This window comes from Carica papaya, chromosome 4, assembly GCF_054855325.1.
Source record: "Carica papaya isolate Zhongbai chromosome 4, ASM5485532v1, whole genome shotgun sequence".
In the NCBI taxonomy this organism is placed as follows: Eukaryota; Viridiplantae; Streptophyta; class Magnoliopsida; order Brassicales; family Caricaceae; genus Carica; species Carica papaya.
The window spans coordinates 28,590,001-28,609,250 of NC_142312.1; the positions used below are offsets into that span (position 1 = coordinate 28,590,001).

The 19,250-nt window shown below is 33.9% G+C and overlaps 1 protein-coding gene across 3 annotated transcripts in view; it reads left to right on the plus strand.

The window, feature by feature from the left end:
• Positions 1 to 15,357: 15,357 nt before the first annotated feature.
• The window catches only part of SRT1 (sirtuin 1), a 39,434-nt gene continuing 35,541 nt past the window's right edge, over positions 15,358 to 19,250 (plus strand). For 2 of the 3 annotated variants that reach the window (XR_015818686.1, XR_015818687.1), the window contains exons 1-4: positions 15,358 to 15,693; positions 17,191 to 17,220; positions 17,313 to 17,405; positions 18,569 to 18,688. Coding sequence is in view for 1 of the 3 variants with exons in the window: in XM_022050423.2 (XP_021906115.2) it covers positions 15,370 to 15,693; positions 17,191 to 17,220; positions 17,313 to 17,405; positions 18,569 to 18,688 (567 nt within the window). In the remaining 2 variants the exon portion in view is untranslated. The remainder of the gene's footprint in view (positions 15,694 to 17,190; positions 17,221 to 17,312; positions 17,406 to 18,568; positions 18,689 to 19,250) is intronic. The other variant, XM_022050423.2, reaches the window with a different exon arrangement.

Sequence of the window (19,250 nt, forward strand, 5' to 3'; positions counted from 1 at the left end):
ACGAAAAATTATTTGGTTAAGTGAATAAGTGAATGGTTATCTTACTAGATATCTTGGGAGATGGTAGACGGACTGGATACATAGGGAACCCTAATGTGAACGTTACCTTATATCATACGGGGTATTTAATGATTGTATTTTTTGGCGCTCATACCGAATGGGGTATGAGAACGACCCGATTCACCCTCGTACCGGACGGGGTATCGAGAGGTGATATTCTTAGTGCTCATACCAGACAGGGTATGAGGACAGCCGGTTAGTTGACAAAGTTATATATTGGTTCATGCATAGTGGGACATCCCTATGAACCCTGAATGATACTAGTAAATAAATAAAAAGAAAAAAGTTGTTGTTCTTACCCACTTGAAAATGAGATTATGATGTTGTTTGAGTTATTTTATCTATAGATCGATTTTAAAAATCTCACAACGGTAAGTATGCAATAAATGGTTTTATTTACGATAAGTGAATTTACTTAATTTAAGAGCTCAATTTGTTATTTTTATGATTTTTTACCAACTTTCAATTTCTGTATCGATGAGTAGTGTGAAATTTTTACTGGGGTAGTGTAACTCATTATTTCATTAACTATTTCATATCAAGATGACCAAAATCTAGATTTCAATCAACAAAAGGGTTGCGAATAATTCACTACCCGGACTCCCTTCAATAGTTAGTGAAAGTCGTTCTAACATGCTATGTTATTTACTTTTCGTTTATTTCTTTAATTTTCGTTTGTTCTTTTAGAATAGACATTCTCGTAATCCTAATTGGTATTTTAAACTATTGTGTAAAAAATGTAAATCCTAACTCTATTATTTCGCTTCTACATTCAATTTATGATTCTATTTCTTTTTAAGTTTCGGACATTTACAAAATTAATACTTGCAAAGCTTAACTTTAATCAAGGGCAATATCAATGTGAATAAAAGTATTTATAAAACTCTTTTTAACTTTTGAATTATCCCAATCAATCTACTTGATCAGTCTTTTGTTTAATGAAGAAGAAAATGCTTGTTACTTTTAAAACTTAATAAACAAAAAACAAGCAACAATTTATTCAAAAGACAAAAAATAAAATTATTATAATCTCATATACTGATAAGATGCATATATTACAGTATCAACATAAAATCAATATTTGATGCCTTAAGCACATGGTTTGTTAAAAATAAAAAGAGAGAGAGAGAGAGATTACAATGTAAAAAATCAGATAAGATGTATACATTAAAATGTTAAAATAATATATATTTAGAATCCAAAACTTCCATTAAAACATTATTTAAAATTATAAAAAAATTGGGTTCATATAGAATTTATTATGGGATTAACATAATGCATTTGATATTCGATATTCCTTTGATTTAATATTAAATTTCATATGAATTTGATTTTTTTTTAATTCTAACATAATTTACATTATACTTTAATTAAGCTAATATTTGTAAAAACTATGTCAATAGAACCACCCAACTAAAAACTCATAAAAGGGTACATATTTTTATAACTATATATTTTAAATTGGTGAACTCCCACATTCATAGAGTTGAATTTTAGTCATATATATATATATATTTTAATTTGGTCTACCGTGATTTGACCCACCACTAGACTACATGTTCCTTAAGTTGAAAGGACTTTTAACCAACGAGACATTTATCATCATTGCCCAAACAATTGTAAGCCATCACATGATGGCAATGACCAAGATAAAAAATGTTTGAATGTCATGATTAAGTCAATTGTTCCACGTAGAAAAGCAGTTACCATCCCACTTATTTACTCTATATGTAATTGATATGATATCATATATACATACATATATATATATATATAATATTGATTATTTTCTATTGCTTTAAATTTTTGAAAATTTGATCATAAGGTGATGTATTACTTACTTATTATGGTATTGTAATAAGAAGTTTAGATTATACTTGGTTGTAGAGAAATGCTTTCATTTATTTTTCAAATTAATTTATATATTGATGTACGTATATGTACATGTAATTGTTGGAATTAACACAATGATTTAAATAAATAATAAAAATACACGAATTTAAATTAAACTTATTATGGTTTCAATCTTATTTTAGTTCCGATATATATATTTTGTAAAATGGTAATTCATAAATCATAAATACTTAAAATAAATATCAAATACATAATCTTCAATTACTTATAATCTCACTAATATTACCATTTTAATAAAAATCTCATCTATAATCATGATCCCACATATATATTAAATAAACTTGAGATAAGTTTATGAATTATATTTATATATATAATTATTATAAAAAATTAAACAGTATGATTATTGATTATGACAACTAATATTTTCTTATATCTAAAACATTATTAACAGTCTGATATGATTATTAAATTCGGTTTAAATTGATATTCAATTGCAAATTAAATTTATTGAACCAAATAATTATATTTGAATAATATTACTCTTTGATTGTTATTTTTAAATATTTAAAATTTAATAAAATTATAATATTTTAAATATATTTTATGTAATAAAAATATGTTTAGTTTTAACAAAATCTTTGATAATATTATATTTAAAAATTACACTAAATATTCCAAACAAATTTTTGATGTACATGTACCTCCTATGTTTGAAAATTATACACTTATAAAATAAGTTAACAAAATCTACTAAATGGAGTTAAAATACCTAAATTATACCCTTGACACTATAAAGACCAAAATATCACATGTTTATTCTTTTTATATTATAAACTCAAATTAGTTAACTTTGAATAAAAAAATTGAGTGAACATAAAAGTGATAGAAATATAAATAAATATATATTACTATTAGTGAATAACATTAATTAATAATATACTTAATATTAAAATATTCTAAAACGTTATGTTTTAGTATTAACTAATATTTTTAAATACATTTAATATATTTTTAACTATATATAATACTTCTTTTGCTTTTTAAATGTCTTGGGTGATTCAAATACTAATATATTCAAATTAATTATAAAATCATATTAAACATTATAATTGACACAATATACTTGCAGAGGCTTAAAATCTTAAGGAAAAAAATATATGTTGTAATGACGGAAGCAAATAATAATTAAAAGTTTACATTTATTACACAGTAAATTAAGATGTTAAACCTAAAATCTTAAGAAAAAAAATATTGTAATGACGGAAGCAAATAATAATTAAAGATTTACATTTCTTACATAATAAATTAAGATATCAAATAGGGTTAGGAGAATGTCCATTTTACTGCAGTTCATGATAATAAAATAAATAGTTAAAACAAACGAGATGAAAATCCTATGAGGTTAACCTCTATTGACATCTTTGATAGGGTCGAGGAGGTCACATTTACTCGCAACCCTCTTACTGTTCAAGATACGGATCTTGATCTTCTTGATCTGAAATAGTTAAATGGAGGAATAAGCTACACTAACAAGTAAAAATATCACACTAATAACTGATACAGAAAATCGAAGGTCGGTAAAAATTATAAAATAGCTAATGAAGCTGTTAATTTAGATAAATTCATTTAACATAAAACTGTTTATTTCATACTTATCGTTTTGATTTTTCAAAATTGACTTATGAAGACAATAACTCGAATGATATTGATTTTATATCTAAATGAGCAAGAATAACAACGTACCTCTTTACCTATGTACCAATACCTCTGGGGGTCCATAGGGGCCCCCCCTACATATGGGCCCAATATCCAAGTTATTGATTTACTAGCCGTCCCCATACCTTAATAGGTAGTGGGTGCCAAAATATACAACTGGCTCAATATCTCGTCAGGTATGATGGTGAATTATACCTTTCAACCGCTTCTGGTATGAGATTTCTCAGCTTCGCTCGATTGAGATAATGTCCACGGTAGGATTTTCTCTATGCACCGGGTCCGTACACATTTTTCCAAAGTATCCGATAACCCTTTCATACATGTATTCCACATCATCAACCGATTACCAATTACATGTCAACATCTCATATTTACAAATCAATAGTAAGTCATGCAAATAGACGATACATAAATCAAGAAAACGTGATTATGACATTTATTGCAAATAAATCAACAGATAAAGGCAACACAGTTAGGTAAACTAAATAATCGAGAAAATAATTTAAAGCACACAATATAACAATAAGCATTTTAGGCAGTATATGAGAAAATAAACAATAAACTAGGACAAATATGCACTGACCAGTTCTGCCTCCACTAGTGACATGTAATTAATTTTAGGATTTTTTAATTTTCAGAAAATACAGTTTTATTGATTATTAAACTTCAATTTACGGTAACAGAAAAAATGGTAAGAAATTCTTACCCCAGATTGATGTTCGAAATACTATATTTTTCACTGAGCCTCTTGGCAGTCCTCAAGTTTTCTGAATTTTTTCTACAAAAATTAAAAATACCCATCACGTATCCAAAAATACCCCAAAAAGTTTAAATAGGTATTTTAAAACTTTTTCAGCTAATTTTAAGGCTTTGTCATGGTGCCGCCGCTGTGTTCTGGCGCTTGCTCTGTCGCCCACGATGGCAGTTTCCCTTGGTCTGGTTGTTTTTGATTAGTTTTAGCAAGTTTTGCACGTAAACCTGCGAACAATCAAGTTAGGATGCCTCGGTTGGTCGAAAAAGGCAAAAAACTGAAATCTTACCGGTAGATGGTCTTTGGGTGTGGTGGCTCTGCCGTTCCTCCTCCACGGACGAGGTTCTACTTTGGTTAACCTGCACCAGAAAAGGACGAAGAACGCAATGGTCATAAAATCGAGAGAAATGGGAAACAGAAAGGGTGTTATCGGAGATGTTTTTGGGTTGTGACTGCGGCAGCTCAGTTGAGCTCCACCCGTATTTTCTGACTCACCCGCTGCCCTTTTTACTCCGATATAAGTGTGAGGAGGCTCGAAATGCAATTCCAAGTGAAGAAAAAAATTTAAATCTTTCGGCATCGACGGTGGATCTAGTGTGGCGGCGACAAGCGTCCCTCCAGCAGCTGGTCTTCCATCTGGCTTCCCTCCTTCTTCTTCTCTAGTCAGAGTTGTCAGTTTTTGGGGCTGACTGAAGAGAGTTCTAAATACCTCTATTCCCTTTTATTTTGGTTGTTTTTCTGCGTCGACGTGAAGCAAGGAGAGTTATTCGATCGTTTTCTGTTTAGGCCGATTGCATGTGCAAATCTGGATCATCCATCGCGATCAATCCCATCCATCCGATCGCTTTTAAAGAAGAAACGCATCTGGGCCACTCATACGCGCGAGATGCGATCTGCATTGTCGGATCGCCCAGACACGCAGATTGCCCGCTTGGCCTCTCGCATGGAGCCGATGTCAGTGTGTCTGCCATGTAGTGCGTTCTGACTCGCCGTGGCTACTGACGGGACCATCTCACGTGGTCATATTTTTTTTTTGCGATTTTACTCATGTTTTTTAAATTTTATTTCAAAAACACCGCACTTATTCACAGTTTCACCCATTTTTCTTAGAATTATTTTCAATTTCGTCTCTAGTCTTATTTTTCTAAAAAATTCCACAAAATTAAAATAAAATAAGATTAAATTATATATTATTATTATTATTATTATTTATTGAAATATTATCACATACCAAATTTTCAGACCCGGGTATTACAACACTACCTCCCTTAAGAAGAAATTTGGTTTCTCAAATTTGTCGTCCTCTCACTAGTCAAACAGTTTGGGGTATTAGACTCTGAAGTCTGATTCTAGCTCTTAAGTAGCCTCTTCCCTTGCGTGTTCTGCCATAAGACCTTGACAAATAGAATTTTTCTGTTACGAAGTACTCTGCTCTTCCAGTCTAAAATGTCTATTGGTACCTCATCATAAGATAGATCATTTTAGAGTGAAAGTGGCTCGTGATACAGGATATGCAAGGGGTCTGGATTGTATTTGCGTAGCGTAGACACATGAAACACGTTATAGACTCTGGATAACTTTGGAGGTAGTGCTAGTCTGTAGGTGGACGTACTAATCCTGTTCAAGATCTCAAATGGTCCCATGACCTGGGAATTTAATTTTTCTCTCTTACCAAACCTGTTGATACACTTGAAGGATGTGATCTTAAGAAACACCAGATCGCAATTCTCAAATTCTAAATATCTTCTTCAGGTGTCCGCATAACTCTTTTACCTACTTTAAGCTGTTTGGAGGTTCTTCCGGATCTTAACTATCTTGGTTGTGGTTTCCTCTATGAGATCTGGGTCAAATAATCTTTTATCACCTACCTTTTCCTAATAGATCAGTGACCTACAGGGTCAGCCATACAATGCCTCATACGAGATCATGCTGATACTTACTTGGTAGCTATTATTGTAGGTGAACTCTATCAGGGGCAGATGATCATCCCAATGGTCTCTGAAGTCTATAACACAAGCTTTAAATATATCATCCAGTGTGCGAATTATTCGTTCTGATTGTCAATTAGTTTGAGGGTGGAATGTGATGCTGAGGGACAATTTCAATCCCATTACTTGCTGAAAACTAGACTAAAGAATAAATAAAATGATATATGTATAACTATATATATACATTGAGTTTTTTTCTTTCTTTTTAGTTCAAACGAAAAAAAAAACTGACCAGCAAACCATGAAAGGGAGGAGCTTAGATAGAAGGAAAAAAGGGACAAAAAAGTAAATGTTACAAAAATGGGGGAATCACCAATCAAATTCTAACGAACCAATCAGTTTCGGAAAAGTGTTTAAAAAAAGTCAAAAGGTAGTAGTGGAAGGAAGGACGACTCTGATGATGCCACGTAATAAGGATGGGGTGAATCGCACAGTGCTAATGTAGTAGTTCAAATGTGGACGGTTCAGATTTTGCCAAAATAGGGCAACGACCAGGATCATTTCACCAGTGGCTTTAAGAAGAGCAGAAACAGAGCTATAGTGCAAAGAAGAGGAAAAACTTGAGCTACTGGTGAGGAATCGGTAAAGGAAGAAAGGATCATCCATTCCAGGGTTAATCTGTAGACGACAGGGAAGGATTTCATTGACTACATCATCACCATTTCTCAAGAATAAGGAGGTAAGACGATTTGCTCTTTAAAACTCGGTTTTTAAAATAGATGTAAATAAATATCTATGTCGATAATAGCAAAAATGGTTGTGAGTTATATGTTGTATTTTGTATATACATAAAATTTATGGAGTGAAAATATGAGGCGATGTACATATTGAAGTAGTTTGGTATAGATGAAGGATGAGGGACTGATACAGTGAATATAAGGTGATGAAGGAGAGATCACTATGAATAAATGGATTTGTTAGAGATCTAACCAAGAAACAAAGTTAAGGTAGAGGAGACTAGGAGTTTATTTAAGCTAATATTGTAAAGACTCAAAACTTAAAGGAAATGAATTTGTATTTTTAAATGCAGAAACAAATAATAATATTAAGATTTACATTCTTTACATAATAAATTAGAATATCCAATAGGGCAAGAGAATATCTCTACTATAGCGGATCGTAAAGAGAAGCAAATAAATGATTTAAAACAATTAGATAAATGTCATAGGGGTTAACCTCTACTAACACTTGAAGAAGTCTGGGAGGTAAACTATTCACAACCTTCTTTGTAACAGCCCCGGTAATTCATAATGGAATTTGTATTATAAATATCAAATGCGGAAGCGAAGTCAAAATTTGAATAACATCCCTTACACTAAAACCAAAACGTGCTCACAAAATATAAAAGATTAAACTACCTAAATGAGAAACTTGAAAGTAAAAACTACGAATGTGACTATGGAGTCCTTAGGCGTCCCCTTCGTCGTCCTCCTGCGGAAGCGGCTCGAGAACGATGTCCTCTTGATCTGAAATGATTAAATAAGGAATGAGCTACACTAGCCCAGTAAAGACATCACGATATCTCACCGTCACGGAGGTAAAGGTGGGTAGAAAACACAAAAAAAGACCAATGGAGCATAATTTACAACAAATCATTTTATCGATAATAAAACCTCTACCATTCACTTACCGCGGTGAAATTTATAAAACAATATACGAAAGTAATAACATCATCATCATCATGAAACCATATATATAAACTGTATAATATAATACCTATCAAACTTTTCGTAATTCAATCGTTACACAACATATTTTCCTCATTTTCCAGCCCACTAGTATCCATGGGGATCCATAGGGGTCCCGCTACCCGTTAACCCTTAACACTTGAAATCACATTCCAGGGTCGTCCCCATACCCCGTCCGGTATGGGCGCCAAACCATAGACCTCATTACCCCGTCCGGTATAAGGGTGAAACGGGTCGTCCCCATACCCCGTCCGGTATGGGCGCCAAACCATAGACCTCATTACCCCGTCCGGTATGAGGGTGAAACGGGCCGTCCCCATACCCCGTCCGGTATGGGCGCCAAAACACACAAGATCTCCATACCCTGTCCGGTATGGGAGACCACAATCCCGGTAGGGTTCCCTACGGACCCGGTCCGTCCACCATCTCCCAGGATATCTAGTCAGGCTGACCACAGCATACAATTTCTATTTACATAATCTTTCATTCTCCTTTTCCCTCAGTCAGCATTATCAATCACATACAAACAAGCAAAATGATAATTTATGCCAAACAGACAACATACAGCATCAATATCCCGGTCATTCAATCCATAATCAATAAAACAGTAAAATATGCACATGAAACCATAAAATGAAAACATCGAACCTTATGCTGCATTTAAAACTGTAAAACAGGCTAAATAACAGTTAACCGACAAACACACTAGACTCGGGCTCCATTAGCGACCTTAAGAAATTTCACACATTCGTTGATTCATGAAATACCGTTTTATCATTTATTGAACTTTAAAACCGTGATAGGAAATAGGGTGAGGGGTCCTTACTCATTTCGGGGTCCGAACACGGCTTCACAGTGCGCCTACAGGCTGTCCCTAATTTTCCCTGAATTTTCCTCGGGGAACTGAAACGCACTACTGGTACCTGCACGTGTTCCAAAAAAATCCCAAATTAGGCCCAGGGCCCATTTCGGCCCAAATCGCAACTCCGGCACGGCGGCGATTCGCCTCGGGTTGGCTGTTTTCGGCCGTTTTCGGCCACACTCGCATCGGTCCCTGCGAGAAAACAACCCTAGGGCCCTCGTGGGGCCAAAAAATTACGGAAAAACGGAGCTTACCGGCGGTGGCGCTCTCGAGTGCGGCGGCTCTCCGGTGAGGTTCGTGTTTTGGTGATTCGGCTCCAGTCAACCTGTAGAGAAAAGAGTGGTGATCACGGTGATATAAAATTTGCATCAAACGGAGGCCGGGAAGGGCCTCATCGGAGGCAAAAACCAAGAAGGGCGTGGCGGCGCCGCTGGGCTTCGGCCGTGCATTCCGGCCGTTTGGCCGGGATTTTGACTTCGATTTGACCACAGGAGGAATCAGCGTGGAAAAACGAGTCGGGGGTATGAAATTTACCTCGATCGGCGGTCGGAAGTTCCTCCGGTGCGGCGGCGGGTGGCGGCGGCCGACTTCTGGTTCGTCTTCTCCGGCGAGCGGCAGGCGGCTAGGGTTTGTGGTCTGGTGTTGGGGTTCTATTTATAACCCCTTGCCTTTTGATCTCAGCCGTCCATTTTGTTTTAATCTGGGCCGTCCGTTTTTTATTAAATCTGGGCTGTCCGTGCGTTTAAATATGGGCCGTCCGATCGCACGCTTGATCTGGACCGTCCGATCGCGCCCACGCGGATCGCCAACGTGGCCCTTTTTGGAACGACGTGGTTTTGCCACGTGGGTTTTTTTTTTTTTTTTTTTTTTTTTTTTTTTTTTTTTTTTTTCGGTACGGGCGCTACATTCTTACTGATCGGGATCTGGATCTTGGACATCTTAATATAAAATATTTAATAGAAGAGTGAGCTATACTAGACTAATAAGAATATCATACTAATAACTAATACGGAAAATCGAAAATTGATAAATATATAAAAATAACTAACGGAGCCCTTAATTTAAGTAAATTCATTTATAATGAAGAAAATCATTTATTTTATACTTACCGTTATAATTTTTTCAAAAATCAACCTATCTTTTCAATTTCATGCATAAGTGGACAAGAAACGACAATTTTTCTTTTTTTTTTTACTTGCTTATTGGTACCCTTGGAGGTCCATATGGATGTCCTCTTATGCGTGCACCCAATACCCAAATTTATCAATTAACCGGTCGTCCCTATACTCCGTCCGGTAATGAGCACCAAACATTCCATCGCCTCGATTCCCCGTCCAGTATGAGGATGAATTATATCTTCCAAACCGTTCTGGTATGAGACTTTTTAGCCACGTCCGACTGAGATAACGTTCGCGGTAGGGTTCTTTATATACCGGGCTTGTCCACCCTTTCCCAGGATACCTAGTAAGCCTTTTACATAAAAATTTCCATCAACAAAACAACCACCCAACACATATCAATATCTTATATCATATTCACAGATTAATTAAACGATATTTATGCAAACAATACAATTTTATATCTTAATAACCAAAAAATGTACTAAGAACCTTTATTTTCAATCAGTTAATCGGATCAAAAAAATAATGACTAGACAGTTAATAAATGAAAAAATAATTAAAAGCAATAATTAAAGCACATGGCGGAAAAATAATTAATTTAGGTAGCATAGGAAAAAGAACAGGCAACACAGACAAATTAGGGTAAATATAAACTGACTGATTCTGGCTCCACTAGTGACCTGTAATTATTTTTAGGATTTTTTTAAATTTTTCACAAAACACAGCATTATTGATTATTAAGTCTCAATTTACCATAACAGGGAATAAGATAAGGGATTCTTACCCGGATCAGTATTTTGAAACATCATACTATCTACTACATCTTCTAATGGGTCTCAAGTTTCCTGAATTTTCGCTACAAAAATTAAAATACTCATCACATGCCTAAAAATATCATAAAAAACTCAAAATCGGTGTTGAAAACTCTTTCCGACCAATTTTAGGATTTTGGCACAGCAGCGCCACCGTACTCTAGCATTGGCTCCGCTGCCCAAGATGACTATTCGCCTCGATCTGGCCGATTTTGGTCAGTTTTACACGTATCCTTGCGAAAAAATACATTAGGAGGCTTCAGTTGGTTAGAAAATAAAAAAAAAAGTCAAACCTACCAGCGGGGGGGTCTCCGGGTGCGGTGGCTCTGCCGGTTCTCCTTCGCAGCTGATGTTTCTTCTTTGGCTAACATGCATAGAAAAGAACGATGAATACAATGGTCAAAAAATTATGTGAAACGGGCCACAAAAGGGGGTCATCGGAGAAGGTTTATAGTTTTGATCGCGGCGGCTTCGTCGGGTTTTGTCCGTAGTTTCTAACTCACCCGTCGTCTCTTTTGCTCCAATATGACCATAGGGAGGCTTGGAATTGAATTTCGAGCGCGGAGGAAATTTTTTTTACCTTTTTTGGCAGTTAATGGTGGCTCTGGTGCAGCGGCAGCCAGGGATTGACCTCCTTCTTTAGCATCTGATTCTTCTTCTCTGGCGAGGGCTGGGCGGCTAGGGTTAGATTCTCATGCGATGCGATGTTTAAATACCCATATCGTGTCGATCTAGGTCGTCCGTTCGGGGACACGTGGAGCGAGGAGGACCATTAGATAATTTTTCGTTTAGGTTGATTACGTGGACGAATCTGGACCATCCATTGCAATCAATCTCGTCCGTCTGATTGCGTCTAAAGAGAGAATGCATCTGGGTCGCTCGTGTGCGCAGGATGCGATTTGGACCGTCAGATCGCCTTGGCACGCGGTTCGCTCACGTGGAGCCGATATAAGCCTACCTACCACGCAACATGCTCTGGTTCGCTTGAGTTGCTGACTGGGCGGTCCCACGTGATCAAATTTTATCTTTTTACGATTTAGTTCCCTATTTTTAATTTTTCTTTCAAAAACATTTACCCTGATTCAAAATTTTGTCATTTTTTTTTAAATTATTTTCAATTTCGTTACTAATTCATTTTTTTCTCAAAATTTAATAAAATTAGATTTTAATCAAATTTTATTAATTATTTATATAATTTTTATAAAGAAAAAAATTATTTCGGGTCGATTTTCGGATTCGGATATTAAAAATATAATGAGATCGGGAATACCATGGGGAGATGTAAATAAAACAGTGGGAAGATGGCGGTAATTATAGATCTGGAAGAGATTTAAAGAAAAATCATAGCTATTAAAGGGTAATTATGCATACTAGCCATAATATAACTAGGGTGTTGCTTGTGTTATGCGAAAATGTGTTGCGAGTGGCCGGTCATGAGGCCGTGTGATTGAGTCATTGTGTAACATGAGTCGACGGTGTAACAGATTTTGGTGCGTGTGCTGTGGCGACCTGTTTGTGGTGTGTGCGCGTATAACTGCGTGTAATATGATGATTACAGTGTCTGTTTCTCTGTTAGCCTTGTGTGTATATTGTGGCTATGTAATGTTGCCGGAATGGGCAAGAATTGGTTGAACACGGGCTCTGCATCCTGGATTTGTGAAAATAAAAAGTGTTGGATGGCATAGTTTGGAATGAATTGGGGCTCGGTGAGACGAATATGATACACTGGTACGAAGACTTCGGAAGAGTAGCGTGTAAGAATCGGCGGAGTGAGAGAGACAAGTAAAAGAGGAGGAAAACAAAAAAAAAAAGAGAGAAAAAGAAAAAAAAGATCTGAATGGGCAATAACTGCAGAAAATTAAGATTATAGGGAGTTAGATAATTGTCCTCATTGAGGATCAGGGAATAACATAGAGTTAAATGAGAGAGGCAAGGGTGGTGAGAATTGTAGCTCTGGTGGTTGAGTTTGAAGAGGGTGTCAGAATGAATAAATCAGAATCTAGAGGAAGTAAAGAAAACAAAATATAGTGAATCCCCATAACCGACTAGATCAGATTCACAGATCTGGGGTAAGGGAGTAAACAAAATAGAAAATGGTATGACTGGAAATAGGAGGAATATATGAGTGAACCCGTACTTTGTTGAGTCGTTGAGTGGCTGTAGGATGAAATAACAGGGAGAGTTAAAGGAGGGTGATAAAGAAACAAATAATTCAACACAGACTGGGCCTGTTATGTTGTTGTGGAGGCTGGAAACAAAATAAAAATTATGGGTGAAGTGAAGTGAAGGTTGCTGTGGAGGTTGGAAAGAAAAAGAACAAAAAAAAAAAAAAGAAAAACAGAAATGAAAACTCCAGTGTGGAACACCATAGATACTGTTATAATTACCTGGGTAGACGACAGGGAGAGAAGAAAGAAAAAAGGGGGGGGGGGGGGGGGGGTTACTGTGAATATGAGCAGGAAATGGAGAGAATAACAGGTTCTTATTGGGCTCTGTGGTTCATCCTCTTATTATGTTACAGAGGCAGTTAAACATGAATAAAATCAAGAGCTCCCAGAACCTGACCTTGACTCAGAATGTCTGCGGACTTAATAGCTGTTGCTGATGAATGATTTTTTAGCTATGTTTACAGGTTATAGAATTACTATTTGTAAAGCAGAAGTAAAACAGAATTGTACAACACTTTGATTCAGATTTCTTTGTTTGTTAAAACATATTATGTAGTTTTACATATGTAGGGGTAGATACCTCATGAAACAGAATGTATATGTTATATATAATATATAATATATATATTATAAATATATAATTTCAATAGAGATAGGTCACGAGCCTATTCAAATATCATTAATTAATTCATTTTATTTTTTTTTACACATCATAACATATAAAAATATAATAATTTATATATTTTTTTATAAATTTATTGATAGTAATCGTAATTAACTTATATAAAATTGATAGACGTAAAATTTTTACATATAAGACGAAAAATGTAATAATTGTCATAAAATATGATAATGTTTGTAATTTACTTTAATCAAAATTATTATTGAACCGTTCGATTTTAAAGTTTATTTAAATTTAATCTAAACTTTTATGTTTGATTGAATATACTATTTAAAAAGAGACTAATTTGAATGTCTTATAAAATTTTTGGATGAATTTAATTTTTTTGAGGGTCAATTTTAGATATATTATATTCATGCATATCATATTTATGCAAAAAGATGTAACATGGGTCATGGGTAACATAATGGTGGTAAACTTGACAAATCACATGGATGTTCCTACCTAACAATTGCAAGCTAAAATCATATATGTACATATATATATATATATATATATCCAATTATAGCATTGTGTGAACTACTAGAATTTGTAAACAAAAAGCAATATTGGACCCCAATTTTACCATAATCCGTACGATTTCAACCACACTAATTACCTTTTTGGTAGCTGCCCCCTTGTTTAGTTATCATTGTAATCTCCAAATTTTATTTTATTAAAATATTTTATTATTTAAATGTATTTTTTTCATTAAAAAAAAAAGAAAAATATGCACTTTTAAGTGTATGTAAATAAAATTATATTTTATAAATAGAATAAAATATATTTTTTTAATTATATAGATGGAAAAAAAGATACTAAAAAAATTATAATGGTAAATATACTGGTAATAAAACAATTAAAATTCAAGTCAAATTTTACATGAAGAAAAATTGATTATGTTGACTGAGAATTAATTAATTAAATTAATAAATTAAAATCAGGTTTGAATAAGATAATGATTAATTAATTAATAAATAAAAATATCAAATACTTTCCCATTATTTTAAGAAATAATTCATGAATTAAAAAACAATATATGTAATTGGTATTTATATGATTTATTATTACTATTGTTATAAATAAAGAAGAAATAGAAATTATTAATCAACAATTATAAAATAGAATTTTTTAATTAAAAATTTCTAAAATTATAATTACCAATTCATAATCATAAACCCATAAAAAATTAAATCAAAATTTGAAATGAAATTATCATGTTGTTCAATTTAGCAATTATTATTATCATATATTTGAACCAACTTTTATGCAAATGTAATTAATTTTTATTTGATTTATTTAAAAATAAATCATATATAGTAGAACATACACGAAAACATTATCTGTAAAAACTTTAATCTAAAACTGAAATTTATATTAAGTATTTCACTGAAGGATTGATATATTTTTTTAATAAGAAATTATAATTTTGAATCAAATTAATTTTTTTTAAAAATTATATTAGTATAAATATATATATAAAGTAATTAATGGTATATTAATTTTTGCTAAAGAAAGAGAAGAAGGAATAATCTTGCTTAAAATCTCTAAATTAGTTATGAAATAATAATAATAATAATGTGGTAAAAATTAAATTTGAATAGACAGAAATGGCTTCCATATATGCAGGTGAGTGGGTGCCAGGAGAGACGGGGGTCTCCTTAAAAGAAGCAAACGGGCCGTAAATGCTTTTAAAGCAGCAACAGAGAAGAGAAGAGAAGAAGAAAGAAACAGAGGGAAAATCAAAAGGCTCCCATAACTCTCTTTTTCTTCTTCTGATCAACTTTTCCAGACACAGAGAGAGAGAGAGAGAGAGAGAGAGAGAGAGAGAGAGAGAGAGAGAGAGAGAGAGAGAGAGAGAGTATAAAGAGCCAGCTGAAGAGAGAGATAGACACAGAAAACAGAGCGCCATGTCTCTTGGTTACGCAGAGAAGCTATCGTACATAGAGGATGTCGGCAAAGTTGGGATGGCAGAATTCTTCGACCCACCTCACGTTTTGCAAGACAAAGTGGGGCTTCTCTCCCTCTTCATTTTTTATTGTTCTTCTTTCTCTTATCATTTCTCCTCGTGGGGTTCTTGTTTGTTTTGGCTTTTTAGTTTCTGCACGTTGCATTTCGTAGTTGATTGCTTTGGTGATCTTATGGTATGCTTTCTTTTTGATACTCATGACTGCTTTATTTTAGGTTTTGTTGGTCTTATTTTCGTTAGAGCATTTTGCAATGGAGCTGTGGTTTGGTATTGAGCTTTGTTTGGTGTGTTGTACAGAGTCTTTGTTGATGGGTATTGGCCTGGAATGAATGGTGGGATTGAGTTCCATTTGGGTCTTTTAATTTATGATTAAGCTGGATTTTACGAGTCGTTTTGTTCTTTTTATGTCTAGATTGTAATGCTAAAGTGGGAATTCTTGTTACTTTAGTTGATTCTGACTGTCAATGTGTATGGTAGCAGAAGCAATGTAATGTTTACGTCCTGAGGCAGTTGTTTAGGGTGCCTTAAATTTATAGCTGAAGGATTATCAATGGCGTTAAGTTTTGACCGGGTATAGCTTAATCTATGATTAACTTGCTTCGGATTGAATTGCAACACAAAATGTAGAGCAGTGTTATTCTCTGCTACAAATGCGTAGTATGGTTTGCTTGAGATTTGACATTGAATTTTATGCATCATAACAATGGTGATCAGTATTATGTTTTCCTTGGTTTTTTCTTGCTGTTACTAATAGACACTAACTGTGGATCATCCTTTGGAATTAATTGTTGAAAGGTTTTATTTCATGTAGAATCTTGATACTAGAATTTGTAAGGTCCATACAAGAGAAAAGTCTGGTCACAAAAGTTAGTCCAGAAATGTACTAGCCTCAGGTTTTGATGTGCATCTGGGTCAAGACTGTAAGTTGAAGTTGATTGAATATGTGATCTTAGTTTGCAGAAAGCTGAGTTGAATGGTGAAACTTGTATGTTGGGTGTAGGCTATAAGTTGAAGTTGAGTGAATATTTTCTCTCTTTCTCTGTTTTCTTTTGGTAGAGAGCTCGGTTAAACGGTAGCAACTTGTATGACCTGTAGAATGTTGGATTTTAAAATTTCATTTCCCTTTTTTATCTGCTTTTGACAAACGAAAATTTCTGAAAACTTAGGAAGGTTGCATCCTAAATATCATTCTTTCTCATTGCAACTATAAGGTGACTGTTGATGATCTGATCACAATTTACATCACATCTGATTAGACTGTACATTGGAACAATTTTACAAGTTAATAATAAAACAAACATCTTAATTGAATCTTCAGTTCAAGTCTTCAGTTCAATATAATCAAGTTCATTCATTTTTAAATATGTGGCTGTGCTCTCTTGTGCATGCTTGGTTATAGATGTGTCAACACATTGGCATGCACATAAATATATATATATATATTTTGAATAAAAACATGCATATTTATGAAACGACAAGGTTGCATATATGTTTGCTTGATTTGCTTAGTTTAACTTTGCTTTTTTTCGGATGGCAGATTGAGCAACTTGCTAAGATGATACAGAAGGTTTGTATTTGCAAAAGCTCTGCCAGGTTGTCCTATAAATGATATTTATTCGGCAATTAGCCTCTTTTAATTATCTTTGTTTTTACTTGCAGAGTAAGCATCTAGTGGTATTTACTGGTGCAGGAATATCAACTTCTTGTGGTATACCTGATTTTAGAGGTCCCAAAGGAATTTGGACACTGCAGGTGCTGTTATCTATCTTTTACAAGGCATTTAATGAACTTTTGAGAAACAATTGTTTTCCACTTTGATAACTCACATCTTATATGCATATATATAGATATACATATATGCGCTACATACATCTTTAATATTTGAATAAAAGCTAATTGCAGCTTTCCTCATTAAGTTTTGGTTAAAATTTAGTACTTGGTCGTTGCTGAGTTGACTAATTTGTAACATTTAAGGTAATAAGCTTTGGTCTCTACTTGTCCCGGAATAGCTTTGTACTAATCAATTTGAAATAGTTTGAACAAGTTTCAAATGCATTGCATCTAGTGTTAGGGTGTGAGATATTTTAAGGAATGGAGTTTTATTGAGTAGAGACAAGATGGAATTAAGGAGAGCTCCTAATTTAGTGGTGAAAAAGATTATTCTAAGTCCACTTTTGTTGCTATGTGCATATATATATATATTCGCAACATACATCTTTATTATATGAGTAGCAGCTAATTGCAGCTTGCCTCATTGAAGTTATAGTTGAAATTTAGTATTTGTTAGTTGCTGAGATGACTAATTTGCAACATTCAAGGTAGTAAGCTTTGGTCTCTACTTGTTATGGAATAGCTTTGTATAATCAATTTGAAATAGTTTGAACAAGTTTCAAGTTAATCGCATCTGCTGTTAGGTGGTGAGATATTTTGAGGAATGGAGTTTTATTGAGTAGAGACAAGATGGGAATGCGGAAGAGCTCCTAATTTAGTGGTGAAAAATATTATTCTAAGTTCACTTTCATTAAAATTCGGAAGGTAATTGGAAAACCATTTAGTGGCAATTCCAGTTGCTCTCCTTTACTAAATTTAATCCATTTGGTGATTGCGAAAGGATAAAAAAATTGCTTTTTAATTTGTTGATATGGAATGGTTGTAGTCTGATATCATAAAGATGGGAATATGGATCTTGGTTTTTTACATTAGCCACACTACTTTTATTTTTTGTTCTGCACTTACATTATAAATAGAGTATCAAAGGTCATAGCAGTTGAAAATTGGTTCAGTCTTCAGTTCTGTTTCTAAATAGTACAGAGCCTTGGTATTTGCTGACCACCATGCCTCATCTTAGCAATTATTAAATGTATAACTTCCCTTTGCCTCTGAATAGTCTTATTGATTCCACTTATTACCCACAGCGGGAGGGCAAACCATTACCTGAAGCATCGCTACCTTTCCATCGTGCAATGCCAAGCATGACTCACATGGCTTTGGTTGAACTGGAGAAATCTGGCACTTTAAAGTTTGTCATTAGCCAGGTTGGCATTTAATGTAATGCTCTTATTTATTTTTTTGAAATAACTAATGAAATGCTTTTATCTTGAAGATGACATAATTTTGTCCTTTTTTGCCTCTATTTTTATGGCAATTTATATTTCCTTCAAGACTAGATGCTATAAAATGCAAAGTTTGGGAACTGAAGTTAATTCCTCTTTTCCTTAGTGGGTGTCTTCTTGCAAGGATGTGTGGATATCAGATTATTTTAGTCTATTTTTTTTTGAAATAAAAGTGTGAGTTGTATTAATGTGCTGGCACCAAAGGGACGCCACCTATATATAAAATATTTACAGATCAATTACGATATCTATAATGGAGCCAAAATATTTGAAACTATTAAGGTTGTGCCTCAATACAATAGAACCAAAATAGTGAAATCATCTATTCTTTATAGGTACAAAATCTGCTTCTTTTCCTTCGATAGAAACAAAACATTTTCAGACTTATTCCGCTAACTATTTTCTGGATATTTTAGTCTACGGATTTTATAAGATGTCTTTTTTCTCTAGCCAGAGTTTTTTTAAAGCCACAATCACCTTCTGC